Source organism: Hypanus sabinus, chromosome 8, assembly GCF_030144855.1.
Source record: "Hypanus sabinus isolate sHypSab1 chromosome 8, sHypSab1.hap1, whole genome shotgun sequence".
In the NCBI taxonomy this organism is placed as follows: Eukaryota; Metazoa; Chordata; class Chondrichthyes; order Myliobatiformes; family Dasyatidae; genus Hypanus; species Hypanus sabinus.
The window spans coordinates 28,228,856-28,247,954 of record NC_082713.1 but is presented as its reverse complement, the minus strand read 5'-3'; the positions used below and the strand labels follow the sequence as shown (position 1 = coordinate 28,247,954).

Here is a 19,099-nt window from a genome sequence, read left to right as displayed (position 1 = left end):
CAGAGAGACACATTGATGGCCTGTCACGTGAAATCTACTGATCTTCAGCTCATCTAAGTACCCATGGGCCAGTGTTTGAAACACATTAAATTATTGTTCTGTCATTCAGCGCTGTGCAATCAGTATTTTTTGTCATGTACAATGCTGTAGTTTTAAAAAAATCAATACATATCCTTTCTCTAAATTTTATTAAAATTAGGCTGTGACCATTGAAACATTAGGTTATCTTCCCATTTCAGTCAAATTGATTTTTTTGTTCACATGGAACTTGGGTGATACAAATTCATTCTGTCACATACAAATCACCACTTCCAGATCAGGAACTAAAAGTCAAATGGCTATACATTCCCCTTGGTACTCTACACTGGCAATTTTACAGAATTATCTATCAGCTCTGACATTTTGCCAGGCAAGAGTATAATAAAAATGTAGCTGCCACAGCAATATTCTGTTCATTATGACAGATTATTTTTGATGTGTATTTTTAGTCAAGAAATCTCTCCAGGGATTACACACCCATATTGCTGCTTAACTGTGTTCATAGTAAGTAACTTAGCTACTACACATTGCATTTGAGTTACTTTGCATATTACAAAGTTCAAAGTATAAATTGGTTATTTACATCCATGTCACCATATACTGCCCTGAGGCTCATTTTCTAGCGTGCACTCACGTTACATCAAAGAACCATAATAGAATCATTGAAAACAGCACACAAGATGTACAGGCAACCAATATGCAAAAGACTGCAAAACAAAAAAAAATAAATAAGTAAGCAATAAATATCTAAAACATGAGATGAGGATCCTTGATAAGATTATAAGACAGCAGAGCAGAATTAGGCCATTTGACCCATAGGGTCTGCTCTGGTATTTCATCATGGCTGATCTATTTTTCCTCTCAGCCCCAATCCTCTGCCTTCCTACTGTATCCCTTCATGCCGTGACCAATCAAGAATCTTATCATCTTCTGCCTTAAATATACAAGAAAAGCTTGGCCTCCACAGCTGCCTGTGGCAACGAATTCCACATTCACCATTCTTTGGCTAAAGAAATTCCTCCTCATCTCTGTTCTAAAAGGACACCACTCTATCCTGAGGCCAAGTCCTCTGGTCTTAGACTCTCACAACATATTTTTTTTTAAAAATCCTCCCCACCTTCACTCAATCAAGGCCTTTCACCATTTGATAAGATTTAATTAAGTCACACCTTGTTCTTCTGAATTTAATTAATACAAGCCCAAGCCCAGGCCCAGACCTATCAAATGCCCTTCATATGACAAGCTGTTCAGTCTTGGAATCATTTTCATGAACCAGCTTTGAACCCTCTCCGGTTTCAGCATGTTCTTTTCTAATATAAAGGGCCCAGGACTGCTCATAATACTCCAAGTGAGCCCTCACAAGTGCTTTATGAAGTCTCAACACTATATCCTTATTTTTATATTTTTGTCTCTTGAAATAAATGCTAACATTGCATTTGCCTTCCTCACCACATACTCAACCTGCAAATTAATCTTTAGGGAATCCTGTACAAGGAATCCCAGGCCCCTTTGCACCTCAGTTTTTTTTTGTATTTTCTCTCTATTTAGAAAAGAGTCTACTATTTTATTTCTTCCACCAAAGTGCATGACCACATACTTCCTGGTATTATTCTGTCTGCCACATGTTTGTCCATTGCTGATGAGGGATGCTGCTTTCCTGTGACATCACTCCTTGTAAATGTGCTCAATATTGAGGGCTTTAACCATGATCAACTTTGCTGTATCCACTACTTTTTCTGTTCAAAGGCATAATGTGTAAATGTATACCGATATACATGATTTGCAGGAAGGACATAAAGGCATATAGTGCAAAAGTTGGGTGATTCTTGAAATTTTATAAAACATTGATTATACATACCATAACTAGGTACTTGCATCTAATTCTGGTCATGTCAATTTAGGAAGGATGCAGAAGTCCAAGAGCAGCTGCAGAGCATATTCACTCTAATAGATAAGTCACTAGGGCTGGATGAGGTATACTTCAGGTTATTTCAAGAAGCAAGGGAAAAGATTGGTGGAGCAATATGTTCTATGACTTAAGGTTTAGAAGGCAAAAATTAGACAAAGCTCTTGTGAATTATAAGGTAGCCAAGAAGGAGGGCCTTAGGAGAACTAGAAAGGGACATGAGAAGACTTTGGTGAGTAAGATAAAGAAAACCCCCTAGGCATTCTATATATTTGTGAAAAACAGGAGGATGACTAAAGTGAGGGTAAGACCAGACATGGATAAAGGGGAAAATGTGCATAGAAGCAGAAGAGGTAGTGGGGGTCCATAATGAATTATTTGCTTAAGTGCTCACCAGAGAGGGGAATTTGGCAACTGTGAAGTTGGCTAATGTACTGGAGGTTAAGAAAAGAAGCTATGTTGGAGTTCCTGAAAAACATTATGATAGGTAAATCACCAGGGCTGGATAAATTCTTCTCCAGGTTACTTCGAGAAGCAAGGAAAGAGATTGCCGGGGCATTTGTTTGATACTGTGTCCTTCCTGGCCACAAAATGGCACCAGAGGAATGAAGGATGCAAACAAGACAGTTAATACATATAGTCCTGAGAGTAAAAGACCAGTGAGTTGTACTCAGTGGTGGGAAAATTATTATAGATGATTGTTAGTGATGGGAAAATAACAAAACAAATTAATGTAGTTAGGGTGGTGGATGTGGTGTATATGGATTTTTAGTATGCTGGAACATGTTGAAGATAGTGGGCTAGAACTTTATAAATGTTTTAAAAGGTTTCCCTATGGTAGGCTTGTCTTAAAAAGTCATGAGCCATAGGATCCATGGGGACTTGGCAGTGTGCATTTGTAATTGACTTGCACTGAGAAGGCCATAGATGAAGTATTCTGCCTGATTGATGATTAGTGGTGTTCCACAAGGATCTGTTCTCAGACCCCAGATCTTTGTGATTTTGATAAATGAATTGGTTGAGAAAGTTGAAGCGTGAGTTATTAAGTTTGCAGGTTGGTGGTATTGTGGGTGATCAAAGGTTACAACAGGATATAGATAGGATGCAGAGGCCAGAGAAGTAATGCCTCACACTTTTCCAGAGTTCAAATGTCTGTTTTCTAATTTAGTCCACTTGTATACGCTGAAGAAGCTGAGGTCATTGACAGACCTGAAGATTCAAGTTAATTACACTAACCTGCCTGTATTTTATCCTGTGAACTCTAGTATAATGCATATGTGAAGTTGTAATGGTTTCAAAAAGTTCTTTCTCTTTTTTGCAGTGCCCTTAAAGACAGTCGCTTTCCTCCAATGACGAGGGAAGAGTTACCACGACTTTTTTGCTCGGTGTCTCTTCTTACCAATTTTGAAGATGTTGGGGATTATTTAGATTGGGAGGTAAGTAACTTTTATTAAATATTTCCTGTAAAATCTGCGTCTTGAACAATATGCAGTCTTGTTAATTTAAAATTGCATTCTCCTGAGGTTGTGGCAGCAATTTCAATCATTGTTTCTCTTGCCTGGCAAAATGGAAAATTTGGAGGATTTGGCAAATTGAAGCCACTGTAGCCCACCTGGGCAGGGTGAGGGATGGTGGGAGAATAAGGGTTTGGTCATGTTACATGGTGGGAGAGTTTCATTTTCAATGTTTAACATATCATGTGTCTTTCTTCTTTTATGTATTACACAGAATTTCACTAAGAACTCTAGAGTGTTTTGCTTGGCAAGCAGTAATGGAATGCTCCAGAGTGCATCCGATTTTTTTTTTTACAGACATGTTGCATTGTCTCACTCTCAAGTAGCCCCTTTTGCGATTGCAGCTTGGCATGTTGGGCTCAAAAAAATCACAATATTGAATAGGATGCTATAGATACTGGAAGAAGCCAGCCTACACTATGTGACTTCTCCATCTTTTTAGTGGATCATAGCTGAAATCTACTTCCACCTTTTTAGGCTACTTTTTCCCTCCATGTCTCTATTCCTTACCTAACAACTTTATCAAATCTTTCTCTTGGAAAATTTTGATCTAGGTAGTGGAGAATCTCCTACCTGGTTTCACTCTGGACTTGCCTTGCTCTAATTTGATAATTAGTAACACATGATTAAGTCACAGCATTATTTAAATAGTAATAATTAGCAAATCTCATGTACCATAGAAATTGGGTTTGGTAATAGTTTTAATATAGGAAAATGCCCAAACTGTTGTCATCCTTCTCAAAGGAATAAGGTTTGATACCTTCCTTTCAAATTAACGTATCCATATGGAACCTTCCTTTTCAAAAGTCCTTAAATATGTTGTAATCTGTTAAATTTTTGCCCACCTTAGCTAGGATTCCTTCTTTGAATCTCTCCATTCAGATATCCAACCCTGCCACAGTACTGTGATGGCTCTGATCAAAGTCACTAATGACTTCAGATGTGATTGTCAATACAGGTAATATATTTCTCCTCAACCTTCTTAATGTGTCTGCATCTTTTAACATGATTGACGCACAGTCCTTATTCCAAATGATACCTGGTTTGATTCTGATCAATCCAGTTATAGCCAAAGAATTGTCAGCAATGACTTCTGTGTCAGCTATATTAACTTCGCCAAATATAGATCCTAAAGAAGCCATCATGTTTTCTCCTCATCTATTTAATGTCGCTTGGTGGCATCAAATCATTGTGTTATTTTTCACACAAACATTGATGCCACCCATTTGATCCCCTCAGTTTCTTCTCTTGACCCCACTATTGTCTTTAAAATGTCTGATTGCTTGTTTGATATATGTGGTCACAACTGAATATTGGGAAGTCCAAAGTTGTCTTCGGTCCTTAATGCAAAATGCAATTACCTGCGTACCTCTTCATCGCAAGCGTCCAAAATCTCAACTAGACCATTAACAACCCGAGCTCAATATTGGCCTACAAGAAGTTCAACTGAACTATTGGACTGTCATTGGTAAAATCATCTCAGTTCTGCCCTTGCCTTGGTTTATGTCTCACCGAAGTCCTCATCTGTGACATGAGGGAAATTGAGTTAGATTTGACTCAGAGTCCTTGCCAGCCTGCACTTAGCTAGGTTGCATGCAGAGCAGAAATGGAGCTGGACCATCAGAGGTGTTTGGCAATGCGTGGGGTCTCAGCAGCATCTAGGCCTTGGTTAGTGTACTGATAAAACCCAGGACTTTGAACGGTGGTGTCAGAGCTTTGCCTCCTGCCAAAGCAATGACCTTGTATCAGATTCCAGACATCTTCAATGCTGCAGCAATAAGCTTGCAAATTTAAGGGGGAAAAAAAATCGAAAGAATTCAAACAATAATTTTTCTTGAAATAGCATTTTTCCTTACCTGAAGGTTGAGAATGATTATATAATGAATAGAAAGTCTGCTCCTGTACTACATGGCATCCAGAAGTGGAATGGAGTGGCCAAAACACCCACATCTGTTACTCACCACATCTCAGACTTAGTGGGGCTGCAAAAGTCCAGCATTTAGTTGAGAGCATTCAAACATTGTAATTTCCTTTAATTCTACTGCTAATACGATTTGGCCTAGTATCTTTATGTGACTATTTTAATGCACTCTGGTCTCTTGTTCTGCTTCACCTCAACTTGCAGTCATTCAAAACTCTGGCCTTCCCCTAACCTGAAACAAATCTGATTCATCTGTTTTTGAGCTGTTTCTTCTTAGTTTTCTCCACTCTTGAAACCCTTTGATATATATGCTCCTCTAATTTTCTTCTACTAATTATTCTTTAATCATTCTGCTTTGGCAGTCATTCCTACATCTGTCAAATCTGTAGACTTGGGAATTCCATCCTCATTTTCTACCTCTCCATTCCCTCTTCTAAACGATTCCTTCTAGCCTGGTTTAACCATTTCTCATCTGACCTAATTCATTACGGCTCAGTATTAGTAATTATTTATCAGTCCCTGCCCTAGCTCTCACGCATTACCTTGAGATGTTTTCCTTTGTTATAAGTTGTCCCTTGTCTGGAAATGATATTCCTGATTCAATATGTAATCCAGTAAAAGATTTTTGATTAGTACTACTAAAGTTTTTAGAAGCTCGAAGTTTTGAAATGCTGAGGGTTAGTGGACACACTTAGAGTGGTATCAAATGCAAAGTCAATCCTATCAAATTAATCTAAACACGAGGAAATCTGCAGATGTTGGAAATTCAAGCAACACACACAAAATGCTGGTGGAACACAGCAGGCCAGGCAGCATCTATAGGAAGAAGTACAGTCGACGTTTTGGGCCGAGACCCTTAGTCAGGGCAGTCTAGCCTATAGATGCTGCCTGGCCTGCTGCGTTCCACCAGCATTATGCTAATATGAGAATTATGCCATTTTGATAGATACAGTTTAACACAGAACAATACACACAAAATGCTGGTGGAACTCAGCAGGCCTGGCAGCATCTATGGAAAAGAATAAACAGTCGGCGTTTTGGATTGAGGAAGGGTCTTGCTTTGATTTCCAGCATCTGCAGATTTTCTCTTGTTTAGAACTTAATACAGAGGATTGTTTTATTTTTAGACAAACAAAATACCAGTTAAACCTACATTAATTGGAAAACTGCTGAAGAAAGTAGAGGAAGACACTCAATAGTAAATTGATAATTTCTTGTGGATTGCAAACAAAATGCAAGTCATTCTGTTGAAATGGAGTCTACCATAAAAAAAAAGTAACAACTGTAGCTTGCTGCAGGATCCTGCATCCTGTCCCACATCTGGGCATCTACCTTTGTCACCAACCTTACAACAACTTTCAAAACTTGAATACACGAAGTACACTGCAGATGCTGTGGTCAAATCAACACGTACAAATGAGCTGGATGAACTCAGCAGGTTGGGCAGCCTCCGCTGAAATGAGCAGTCAACGTTTCGGGCCGAGACCCTTCATCAGGACTGAAGAAGGAGGGGGTAGGGGCCCCATAAAGAAGGTGGGGAGAGGGTGGAAAACCAATCAGAGGAAAGATCAAGGGGTGGGAGAGGGGAGGGAGGAGAGGTGAAGAAGGAATGTAACGGGAAAGCACTATGGGTAGTAGAAGAAGGCAGAATTATGAGAGAGGTGATAGGCAGCTAAAAGTGGAGACAGAGTGAAAGTGGGATGGGGGAAGGGAGAGGGAGGGAATTACCGGAAGTTGGAGAATTCAATGTTCATACCAAGGGGCTGGAGACTACCCAGACGGTATATTGAGGTGTTACTCCTTCAACCTGAGTTTGGCCTCATCATGGCAGTAGAGGAGGCCATGTATGGACATATCCGAATGGGAATGTGAAGCAGAGTTGAAGTGGGTGGCAACTGGGAGATCCTGTCTGTTGTGGCGGACGGAGTGGAGGTGCTCGACGAAGCGGTCCCCCAATCTGCGTTGGGTCTCACTGATGTAGAGGAGGCCGCACCGGATGCAATAGATCACCCCAACAGACTCACAAGTGAAGTGTTGCCTCACCTGGAAGGACTGTTTGGGGCCCTGAATGGTGGTAAGAGAGGAGGTGTAAGGACAGGTGCAGCAATTGCGCTTACAGGGATGTGCCAGGTGGAAGATCTGTGGGGAGCGACGTGTGCAGTCGCGGAGGGAACGATCCCTGTGAAAAGCAGAGAGGGGTAGAGAGGGAAAGATGTGCTTAGTGGTGGGGTCCTGTTGAAGGTGCCGGAAGTTGCGGAGGATAATATGCTGGATCCGGAGGCTGGTGGGGTGGAAGGTGAGGACAAGGGGAACTCCTCATACACCGTCTGGGTAGTCTCCAGCCCCTTGGTATTAACATCGAATTCTCCAACTTCTGGTAATTCCCTCCCTCTCCCTTCCCCCATCCCACTTTCATTCTGTCTCCACTTTTAGCTGCCTTTCACCTCTCTCATGATTCTGCCTTCTTCTACTACCCATAGTGCTTTCCCGTTACATTCCTTCACCTCTCCGGCCTATCCCCTCTCTGCTGCCCCTCCCCCACCCCTTGATCTTTCCTCTGATTGGTTTTCCACCCTCCCCCAACCTTCTTTATGGGGCCCTTGCCCCCCCTCCTCCTTCATTCCTGATGAAGGGTCTCGGCCCGAAACGTTGACTGCTCATTTCAACAGATGCTGCCCAACCTGCTGAGTTCATCCAGCTTGTTTGTACATGTTGATTCAAAACTTGTATAGTGCTCATGTCTTTTAAACCCTGAGTCTCAAAGCAATGTCTGTCCAAGAGCTGTGGTCTATTACATTTTCACTCCCTTCAAATCCCACTGTAACACCACTACATAACAGAGTTGTATTGCCATGGAAGTGACCCTTCATCCCAACATGTCCCTGCTGACCTTTTTGCCACCTACATTAATTGCGTTTTTCACAGATATCTTTTATTTGATAATTGTACGCTTCGCTGTTGATCTAAATGTTTCTTAAATGTAATGATTGTATCTGATTGTACCCTCCTCACTTATAGGCTTTTATACACTTGGAATTCTAATTAAATCTTTTATCTTGCTGTGTTTTTCTAATTCCCTGATGCTCTTTTACCACATTTATGGTCGCAAATGATGACCTTTCACCTTTTCTTTCTTTCTCCATAGATAATTCCTAAACTGCTGAGTATTCCCTGAAATCCCAGTTATCAACCCCTGCCTCAGCTCACACACGTTACCTTGAATTAGTACAGAAGGCAGCCTTTCATCCTAACATGTTCCAACTGACCTTTCTGCCCTCCTTTCTTCTACTTGTGCAGTACCCATTGCTACTCTGTTTAAAGAACTGAAAGACTTCATAACATTCACAATGCTACATAAATATAATCAGATCTTTAACAGTTTATTGTAATCGTGCTTATTTTAGTTTGAAATAAAATAACAATCTCATTCTGCTTGCATTCAAATGAAATAATCTCAATGAACACTATTAGAAAAAAATAAAATTTTATCATATCCTTTTGAGGTTCAAGTGAATTGTAAGCAAAAAGAATTGAGCTTTGTGTGATGTCTGGATCCAAGCTATTAAAGATGCATGGTAGTCTTCTCTGGCATAATCTTCCTAATATATTTTACTAGTTATTAATTCTGTTGACAAGACGTTTCCACATTTTGAAATACATATATATTTTGTAAACATATAAAGGAGCCAATTTCTGTCTGTGGAATTCCCCTTCTCTCCCCCCCCCCCCCCCCAAAGTTGTATCCATTAGAATATTTAACAAGACCGGAAACCAACATTGGAGTAATAAAAGTTATAGTTAACTAGCATTAAATTCCCATCAATTGTGAACATATGTTACTCTTAGTTTTTAAGTGAAGTTTGTTGTTCTATTTTCATCTCCACTCAATCTGCTTGTGGTTGTAGTAAAGTATTAATGCTGCTTAATTCAGTTATCACTGTTTTACCAACCATGGCTCTTCTGCTTTCTGCACTATTTTAATTCCCTGATTTTTCTCACTCTTTGGGATACTTCTTCAAATTGTTATTGCATTTTCTCTATCAAGGTTTATCTTGCCTTCAATTAATTTTTGAATCTCCTTTCCTTTGGTTGAGATTGGGCTATAATTTTTCAAGTGAAACTATATAGTCACCTGAGAGAAAAACAATAGTACCATGGGGAAGATTAAGTACTAAATTCTCAGTTTAATATTTACATACCTCATATTCTAATAAAGCTGCCGATTTCTTCCAGGTGGGTGTACATGGCATTAGAATAGAATTCATCAATGAAAAAGGATCAAAACGCACCGCCACATACCTGCCGGAGGTTGCGAAGGAGCAAGGTCAATGTTGCACTTTATGTACACTCTAACACAGACTTCCCTCTTTCCCAAGTTTAAAATAATTATTCCTTAGTAGTTCCTTAATAGTTTGCATTTAACCAAACTATTGTACTTAAGAATGTGATTGGGTTGCAACCTGTGACCTGATGCTCCTATACCTAATTTAAAGAAAAGTAAATGCATTTAAAGGTGACATTTTGTCCTGGTTTACTAATAGTTCTTTCATGTATTTTATTGCAGGCTGGGACCATATTCAAACCATAGATTCCTTGTTACGAAAGGGTGGCTACAAAGCTCCCATCTCTAATGACTTCAGGAAGACCATTAAACTGACCAGGTAAATGTACATCTTCATTTAGATGCACCTGATTTTAAGAACGCAAATCAAATGTGATAGTGTACTAAATTGCATAATATTTATACTATAAATTTATCAACTTTAAATATTAATATATTACTTGTGTACCTGATCAGTGAATTAGATTATAAGATAAACAATTCCAGATCTGGTAGCCTTGGATTCTATTTGCTCTGTTTCACATGATTTGTATCTGAGTTCTGCCGTCTCTCACCAATGCTTTTCTTCCAAACCAAATAATAATGTATTCTGTTGAAACAGCATTCAAGTTTGCTTTCACAATTCCTCTATTCTAATAATATGTGTTTAAAATGTACTTCTACATTAGACTTTTTTTGTTATTTACATATTATACAGACTTGACGATTCTATGTAAAACCTGAGATATTCCTCACATTTCAATGTCTAGGAATCCAATCATGCTATGACAATAATACTACTAAGGCAGCTTTATTCTCTTGTGTTAAATAAATGTAAACTTAAGTGCATTTTCTTGCATGGAATTTTTGTTACATTGGGTCATGTGATATGAATGGATGAAGATTTGGCAAGTGAGACATAATGTGGAAAGGTGTGATATTCTTCATTTTGGGAGAAAAATGGAAAACCAATGACCAAATAGTGAGAGGTGTCAAAACTGTGAGATGCAAAGGGATCTGGATTGTCTGGCACATGATTTTGCAAAAGGTTAAATGCATCAAGTAATTAGGAAAACTAACCATGTTAGCATTTATTGCAAGGGGAATTGAATTCAAAAATAGCAAAATCTGTTGAATTTATGTAGGACAGTGGTGAGATCATACTGGAAAAGCGTGTACAGAAATGTACCTATTTAAGGAATGATATAAAGCCATTGGTAGCTGTGCAGTGAAGCTGTTCTGTCACTAGACTGATAACTGGTATGCTGTCCTATTTTGAACGGTTAGATAGGCTAGGCTCAGGTTTGAGAGTTCAAGAGGCTTTTTATTGAAACATAAAAGGTCTTTATGAGGTAGATGTGGAGAGGATATGCCCTCTTGGGAGAACCTAGAACTAAGGTTTCATCTTAAAAATAAAAGATCCACCTCATAATCAAATGAAAGGTATTTTCTTTGACTTGCAAGTATTTGGAATCCTATTCCTCAATTGGTGGTGGAAACTGAGTCTTCATATATATTTAAGATAGCTCAATGCTGATATTATATCAGGTAGGCAGGAATCAGAATCACTTTACGGCCGATATGTGAAAAATGCCAGAATTGATTGTGATTTGGTGCCAAGCATAAAAGAAAGGACAAAACCATAACAGACAACACAGTAGCAACCAACAACTTAAAAGACAATAGTGCAAACAGCAATGGGCAATCAACGATTAACAGAACAATCACATGTGCAAAGGTCAATAATCAAACAAATAAATGTGAGCATATGAACAGACTCAATAATTATCAACAGAACAAGGAGAGCAGAATTGTTTGAGCTGCGATCTTACGCCTGGTCAGGGAGAGCGAGGAATTGATAGAAAGGAGTTATAGGCAGGTAGTCACACCAGGGCCATGGGAGACAGACAAGTGGGTAACAGTCAGGAGAGGGAAATGGAAGAGTCAGGTACTAGAGAGAACTCCTGCGGCTGTACCCCTCGACAGTAAGCACTCCTGTTTGAGTACTGTTGGGGGGTGGGGGGGATAGCCTACCTGGGGGAAGCAACAATGGCCGTGCCTCTGGCACAGAGTCTGGCCCTGTGGCTCAGAAGGGTAGGGAAAGGAAGAGGAGGGCAGTAGGGATAGGGGACTCTATAGGGGATCAGACAGGCAATTCTATGGATGCAGGAAGGAAACTTGGATGGTAGTTTGCCTCCCAGGTGCCAGGGTCTGGGATGTTTCAGATCATGTTCAAGATATCCTGCAGTGGGTGGGAGAACAGCGAGAAGTCGTGGTACATATTGGTACCAATGACGTAGGAAGGAAAAGGGAAGAGGTCCTGAACAAAGACTACAAGGAGTTAGGAAGAAAGTTGAGAAGCAGGACCGCAAGGATAGTAATCTTGGGATTACTGCCTGTGCCACACGACAGTGAGAATAGAAATAGAATGAGGTGGAGGATAAATGCATGGCTGAGGGATTGGAGCAAGGGCAGGGATTCAGATTTCTGGATCATTGGGACCTCTTTCAGGGCAGGTATGACCTGTACAAAAAGGACGGGTTACACTTGAAACCCAGGGCGTGGGGAGGTTTGCTAAGGCTACTGGGCGGTGTTTTAACTAGAATTGTTGGGCAGTGGGAACCGAACTGAAGAGACTGGGGAAGAGGAAGTTGGCTCACAAATAGAGATCGCTTCTATATGGTGCAAGAGGGAGGATAGACAGGTAATAAGAATGGACGCACTCAGACCAAAGGTTTGAGATATGTCTATTTTAACGCAGGGAGTGTTGTGAACAAAGCGGATGAGCTTAGAGCATGGATCAGTATAAACATATAACAATTACAGCACAGAAACAGGCCATCTCGGCCCTTCTAGTCCGTGCTGAACGCTTACTCTCACCTAGTCCCACTGGCCCACACTCAGCCCATTACCCTCCATTCCTTTCCTGTCCGCATACCTATCCAATTTTACTTTAAATGACAATACCAACCTGCCTCTGCCACTTCTACTGGAAGCTCGTTCCACACAGCTACCACTCTCTCAGTAAAGAAATTCCCTCTCATGTTACCCTTAAACTTTTTCCCCCTGATTCTCAACTCATGTACTCTTGTTTGAATCTCCCCTACTCTCAATGGAAAAAGCCTATCCACAGCAACTCTATCTATCCCCCTCATAATTTTAAATACCTCTATCAACCCCCCCCCCCCACCCTTAACCTACGCTCCAAAGAATAAAGACCTAACTTGTTCAACCTTTCCCTGTAACTTAGGTGCTGAAACCCAGGTAACATTCTAGTAAATCTTCTCTGAACTCTCTCTATTTTGTTGATATCTTTCCTAAAATTCGGTGATCAGAACTGTACACAATACTCCAAATTCGGCCTTACCAATGCATTGTGCAATTTTAACATTACATCCCAACTCCTATACTCAATGCTCTGATTTATAAAGGCCAGCATACCAAAAGCTTTCTTCACCACCTTATCCACATGAGATTCCACCTTCAGGGAACTATGCACTATTATCCCTAGATCACTCTGTTCTACTGCATTCTTCAATGCCCTACCATTTATCATGTATGTCCTATTTGGATTATTCCTACCAAAATGTAGCACCTCACACTCATGAGCATTAAACTCCATCTGCCATCGTTCAGCCCACTCTCTGCAACCTTTGAAAACCTACTTCATTATCCACAGCGCCACCTATCTTAGTATCATCTGCGAATTTACTAATCCAATTTACCACCTCATCATCCAGATCATTAATGTATATGACAAACAACATTGGACCCAGTACAGATCCCTGAGGCACACCACTAGTCACCGGCCTCCAACCTGACAAACAGTTACCCACCACTACTCTCTGGCATCTCCCATCCAGCCACTGTTGAATCCATTTTACTACTTCAATATTAATACCTAACAATTGAACCTTCCTAACTAACCTTCCGTGCGGAACCTTGTCAAAGGCCTTACTGAAGTCCATATAGACAACATCAATTGCTTTACCCTCGTCCACTTTCCTCATAACTTCTTAAAAAAATTCAATAAGATTTGTCAAACATGACCTTCCACGCACAAATCCATGTTGACTGTCCCTAATCAGACCCTCTCTATCCAGATAATTATATATACCATCTCTAAGAATACTTTCCATTAATTTACCCACCACTGACGTCAAACTGACAGACCTATAATTGCTAGGTTTACTCTTAGAACCCTTTTTAAACAATGGAACCAGATGAGCAATACACCAATCCTCCGGCACCATCCCCGATTCTAATGACATTTGAAATATTTCTGTCGGAGTCCCTGCTATTTCTACACTAACTTCCCTCAAGATCCTAGGGAATATCCTGTCAGGACCCGGAGATTTATCCACTTTTATATTCCTTAAAAGCACCAGTACTTCTCTTTAATTGTCATAGTTTCCATAACTTCCCTACTTGTTTCCCTTACCTTACACAATTCAATACCCTTCTCCTTAGTGAATACCGAAGAAAAGAAATTGTTCAAAATCTCCCCCATTTCTTTCAGCTCCACACATAGCTGTCCACTCTGATTCTCTGAGGAACCAATTTTATCCCTCACTATCCTTTTGCTATTAATATAACTGTACTTGGAGATATGTTGTGGTGGCCATTATAGAGACTTGAATGGCTCAGCGACAGGAATGGTTACTTCAAGTTCCAGGTTTTAGATGTTTCAGAAAGGACAGTGAGGGAGGCAAAGAGGTGTGGGCATGGCACTGTTGATCAGAGATAGTGTCACGGCTGCAGAAAAGGTGGACACCATAGAGGGATTGTCTACGGAGTCACTGTGGGTGGAGGTTAGGAACAGGAAAGGGCCAATAACTTTACTGGATGTTTTTTACAGGCTGCCAAATAGTAACAGGGATATCGAAGAGCAGATAGGGAAACAGATATTGGAATGGTGTAATAATAACAGAATTGTTGTGATGGGAGATTTTAATTCCCCAAATATCAATTGGCATCTCCCTAGAGCAAGGGGTTTAGATGGGGTGGAGTTTGTTAGGTGTGTTCAGGAAGGTTTCTTGACACAATATGTAGATAAGCCTACAAGAGGACAGGCTGTACTTGATTTGGTATTGGGAAATGAACCTGGTCAGGTGTCAGATCCCTCAGTGGGAGAGCATTTTGGAGATAGTGATCATAATTCTATCTCCTTTACAATAGCATTGGAGAGAGATAGGAACAGAAAAGCATTTAATTGGAGTAAGGGGAATTATGAGGCTGTCAGGCAGGAAATTGGAGCCTTAAATTGGAAACAGATGTTCTCGGAAAAGTATAGAAGAAATGTGGCAAATGTTCAGGGGATATTTGTGTGGAGTTCTGATGGTTGTGTGGTACATTCCAATGAGACGGAGGTTATGGTAGGGTACAGGAACCGTGGTGTACAAAGGCTGTAATAAATCTAGTCAGAAGAAAAGAAAAGCTTAACAAAAGTTTCAGATAGCTAGGTAATGTTAGAGATCTAGAAGATTCTCAGACAATAGGAAGGAGCTTAAGAAGGAAATTAGGAGAGCCAGAAGGGGCCATGAGAAGGCCTTGGTGGGCAGGATTAAGGAAAACCCCAAGACATTCTACAAGTATGTGAAGCGCAAGAGGATAAGACGTGAAAGAATAGGATCTATCAAGTGTGACAGTGGGAAAGTGTGTATGGAACCAGAGGAAATAGCAGAGGTACTTAATGAATACTTTACTTCAGTATTCACTATGGAAAAGGATCTTGGTGATTGTAGTGATGACTTGCAACAGACTGAAAAGCTTGAGCATGTAGATGTTAAGAAAGATGGTGTGCTGGAGCTTTTGGAAAGCATCAAGTTGGATAAGTTGCCGGGACTGGATGAGATGTACCCCAGGTTCTGTGGAAAGCAAGGGAGGAGATTGCTGAGCCACTGGCAATGATCTTTGCATCATCAATGAGGATGGGCGAGGTTCCGGAGGATTAGAGGGTTGCAGTTCTTGTTCCCTTATTCAAGAAAGGGACTAGGGATAGCCCAGGAATTTATAGACCAGTGAGTCTTACCTCAGTGGTTGGTAAGCTGATGGAGAAGGTCCTGAGAGGCAGGATTTATGAACATTTGGAGAGGTATAATATGATTAGGAATAGTCAGCATGGCTTTGTCAAGGGTAGGTTGTGCCTTACAAGCCTGATGAATTTTTTGAGGATGTGACTAAACACATTGATAAGGAAGAGCAGTAGATGTATATGGATTTCAGCAAGACATTTGATAAGGTACCCCATGCAAGGCTTATTGAGAAAGTAAGGAGGCATGGGATCCAAAAGGACATTGCTTTGTGGATTCAGATCTGGCTTGCCCACAGAAGGCAAAGAGTGGTTGTAGATAGATCATGTTCTGCGTGGAGGTCGGTCACCAGTGGAGTGCCTCAGGGATCTGTTAATGGGACACTTACTGTTCGTGATTTTTATAAATGACCTGGATGAAGAAGTGGAGGGATGGGTTAGTAAGTTTGCTGATGAAACAAAGGTTGGAGGTGTTGTGGATAGTGCAGAGGGCTGTCCAGAGGTTACAGCGAGACATTGATAGGATGCAAAACTGGGCTGAGAAGTGGCAGATGGAGTTCAACCCAGGTAAGTGTGAAGTGGTTCATTTTGGTAGGTCAAATATAATGGCAGAATATAATATTAATGGTAAGATGCTTGGCAGTGTGGAGGATCAGAAGGATCTTGGGGTCCAAGTCCATAGGATGCTCAAAGCAGTTGCGCAGGTTGACTCTGTGGTTAAGAAGGTGTAAGGTGTATTGGCCTTCATCAATTGTGGGGTTGAGTTTAGGAGCTGAGAGGTAATGTTGCAGCTATATAGGACCCTGGTCTGACCCTACTTGGAGTACGGTGCTCAGTTCTGTTCGCCTTACTACAGGAAGGATGTGGAAGCCATAGAAAGAGTACAGAGGAAATTTACAAGCATGCCTTATGAGAATAGGTTGAGTGAACTCGGTGCTTTCTCCTTGGAGTGAAGGAGGATGAGAGGTGACCTGATAAAGGTGTCTAAAATGATGAGAGGCTTTGAATGTGTGGATAGTCAGAGGCTTTTTCCCAGGGCTGAAATGGTTGCCACAAGAGGGCACAGGTTTAAGGTGCTGGGGAGTAGGTACGGAGGAGATGTCAGGGGTAAGTTTGTTACTCAGAGAGTGGTGAGTGCGTGGAATGGGCTGCTGGCAACGGTGGTGGAGGCGGATACAATAGGGTCTTATAAGAGACTTTTGGATAGGTACACGGAGCTTAGAAAAATGGAGGGCTGTAGGTAAACCTAGTAATTTCTAAGGTAGGGACATGTTCGGTGCAACTTTGTGGGCTGAAGGGCCTGTATTGTGCTGTAAGTTTTCTATGTTACTAACTAGTGGAGCAGATTTGAAGACCAGAGTAGCCCACACCACCTAATTCATACATTTGTGTACGTCCATCCTCATTGCGCATGCACAATATCCATGTTACAAACTTACAACTAGATTTTAACTTTGTTCAAGAAGGGATGTTGGGACATTAAATGAGAGCATCTGTACTTTTGCGCTCAATATAGAAACTTTTTTTTTCAAATCTAATCGATGCACACCATTGATTGCTTACTTAAGAAAATGTCCCATAACGGAATAGTTTTTTTCAATCTGAGATTTTTTTAATATATCTCAGTTCATTGTAACTGGTGATGGTAGAGAATTCCGTAGTGAATGGGAGATGGGTATATTTATCTTCAAGATAATCACTTCAGATATAAAGTTGTACTTCAGAAGCTTTTGGAGTGAGGTCACAACCAATGCTTGCTGGAGAGCTGCATAAGCGAATTGATTTTCTCATTGGATGATTACAGAAGTGACTCTTAATAGTTCAGAAAATAGATTTCATGTTGTGACCTAAATGGGGGAGGGGGGGGGGGGGGTTAGTAATTTGTACACACACTACAATTTTTGATCTCCAGACATACTGATCTTGGATGTTTTGTCACATTCCTTGTGGTATTCCTATTTTTTTTGTAGTTGTAGAAAGCACAATAAAACATTAAGGTAATAAAATCTTCTTCGGAAACTTTGTACTGATGGATGAACATGGACAGGGTGGGCTCCCTTAATTCTGTTCCAAAACACAATATTGTAAAGTGTGTTGAAAGATTAGTAACTGCAGCAAAGTGTCTGTACAGAATTGGAAAAGGAGACTCTGACTGTAGGTCCAATCATTTAGGCATATTAACCCATTTTATTAGCATAATTTCATGCAGTCTAGGTTTTGGTAACCATTGAAGTTAGTCATTTAGGAATCCTGGTATATAATACAATCACTATAATTAGCCAATCAAAATAGCTTCATACTGTGGAAACGCTGGCCAAAAAGAAAATTAAGTTAAACTGTAATTTGGCATAATCTACTTAATGAAGTCAAACACACCCTCTTTTTATATGTAAATGCTTGCTGAGGTGTCCTTGTTTTACCAGACTACCCTTTATGTATGGACTGGGAGGCAACTGACTTAGTTATATATCAGAATCATGTTTAATATCACTGGCATATGTCATGAAATTTGTTATCTTGGCTGAAGCAATACAACACAGTACATAATGAAGAAAAAACCTGAATTACAGTAAATATATATATTTAATTTAACTATTTTGTGTGTGTGTATCTTAAATAGTTAAATTAATTGGTGCAAAAATAAATATATAAAAGTAATGAGGTAGTGTTCATGGGTTTACTGTCCATTGAGGAATCAGATAGCAGAGGGGAAGAAGCTGTTCCTGATTCGGTGAGTGTGTGCCTTCAGGCCTCTGTACCTCCTTCCTGATGGTAGCAGTGAGAAGAGGGCATGACCTGGGTGATGAGGGTCCTTCCTAAATGATGGATGCAGCCATTTTGAAGTTCCGCTCCTTGAAGATATCCTGGATACTTCGGAGGCTAGTGCCCATGATGGAGCTAACTAAATTTACAACTTTCAATCCTGTGAAGTGGCTCCCCAACCCTGGCCCCATACCAGATAGCGATGCAACAGTTAGAATGCTGTCCACGATACATCAGTAAAAATTTGCGAGTGTCTTGAACGACAAACCAAATCTCCTCAAACTCCTGTTGAAATATAGCCACTGTCATGGTGTTCTTTGTACCTGCATCCATATGTTGACCCCAGGAACTTGAAGTTGCTCACTCTTTCCACTTCTGATCTCTATGATGACTAATGTGTGTTACCTCATCTTACCCTTTCTGAAGTTCACTATCAGTTCTTTGGTCTTACTGATGGTGTTGCTACGACACCACTCAATTAGTTGATATATCTCGCTCCTGTATGCTCCCTTGTCACCATCGGAGAATCTGCCGACAATTGTTGTGTCGTCAGCAAATTTATAGATGGCATTTAAGCTGTGCCTAGCTACACTGTCATGTGTGT

The 19,099-nt window shown here is 40.5% G+C and overlaps 1 protein-coding gene across 2 annotated transcripts in view; it reads left to right on the top strand.

Annotated features, from left to right (window-relative positions):
- Positions 1-19,099, top strand: part of LOC132398000 (nuclear protein AMMECR1-like) — an 87,641-nt gene that overhangs the window by 48,463 nt on the left and 20,079 nt on the right. For both annotated transcript variants that reach the window (XM_059976874.1, XM_059976875.1), the window contains 3 exons: positions 3,267-3,381; positions 9,614-9,704; positions 9,945-10,041. In XM_059976874.1, coding sequence (XP_059832857.1) covers positions 3,267-3,381; positions 9,614-9,704; positions 9,945-10,041 — 303 coding nt within the window. The remainder of the gene's footprint in view (positions 1-3,266; positions 3,382-9,613; positions 9,705-9,944; positions 10,042-19,099) is intronic.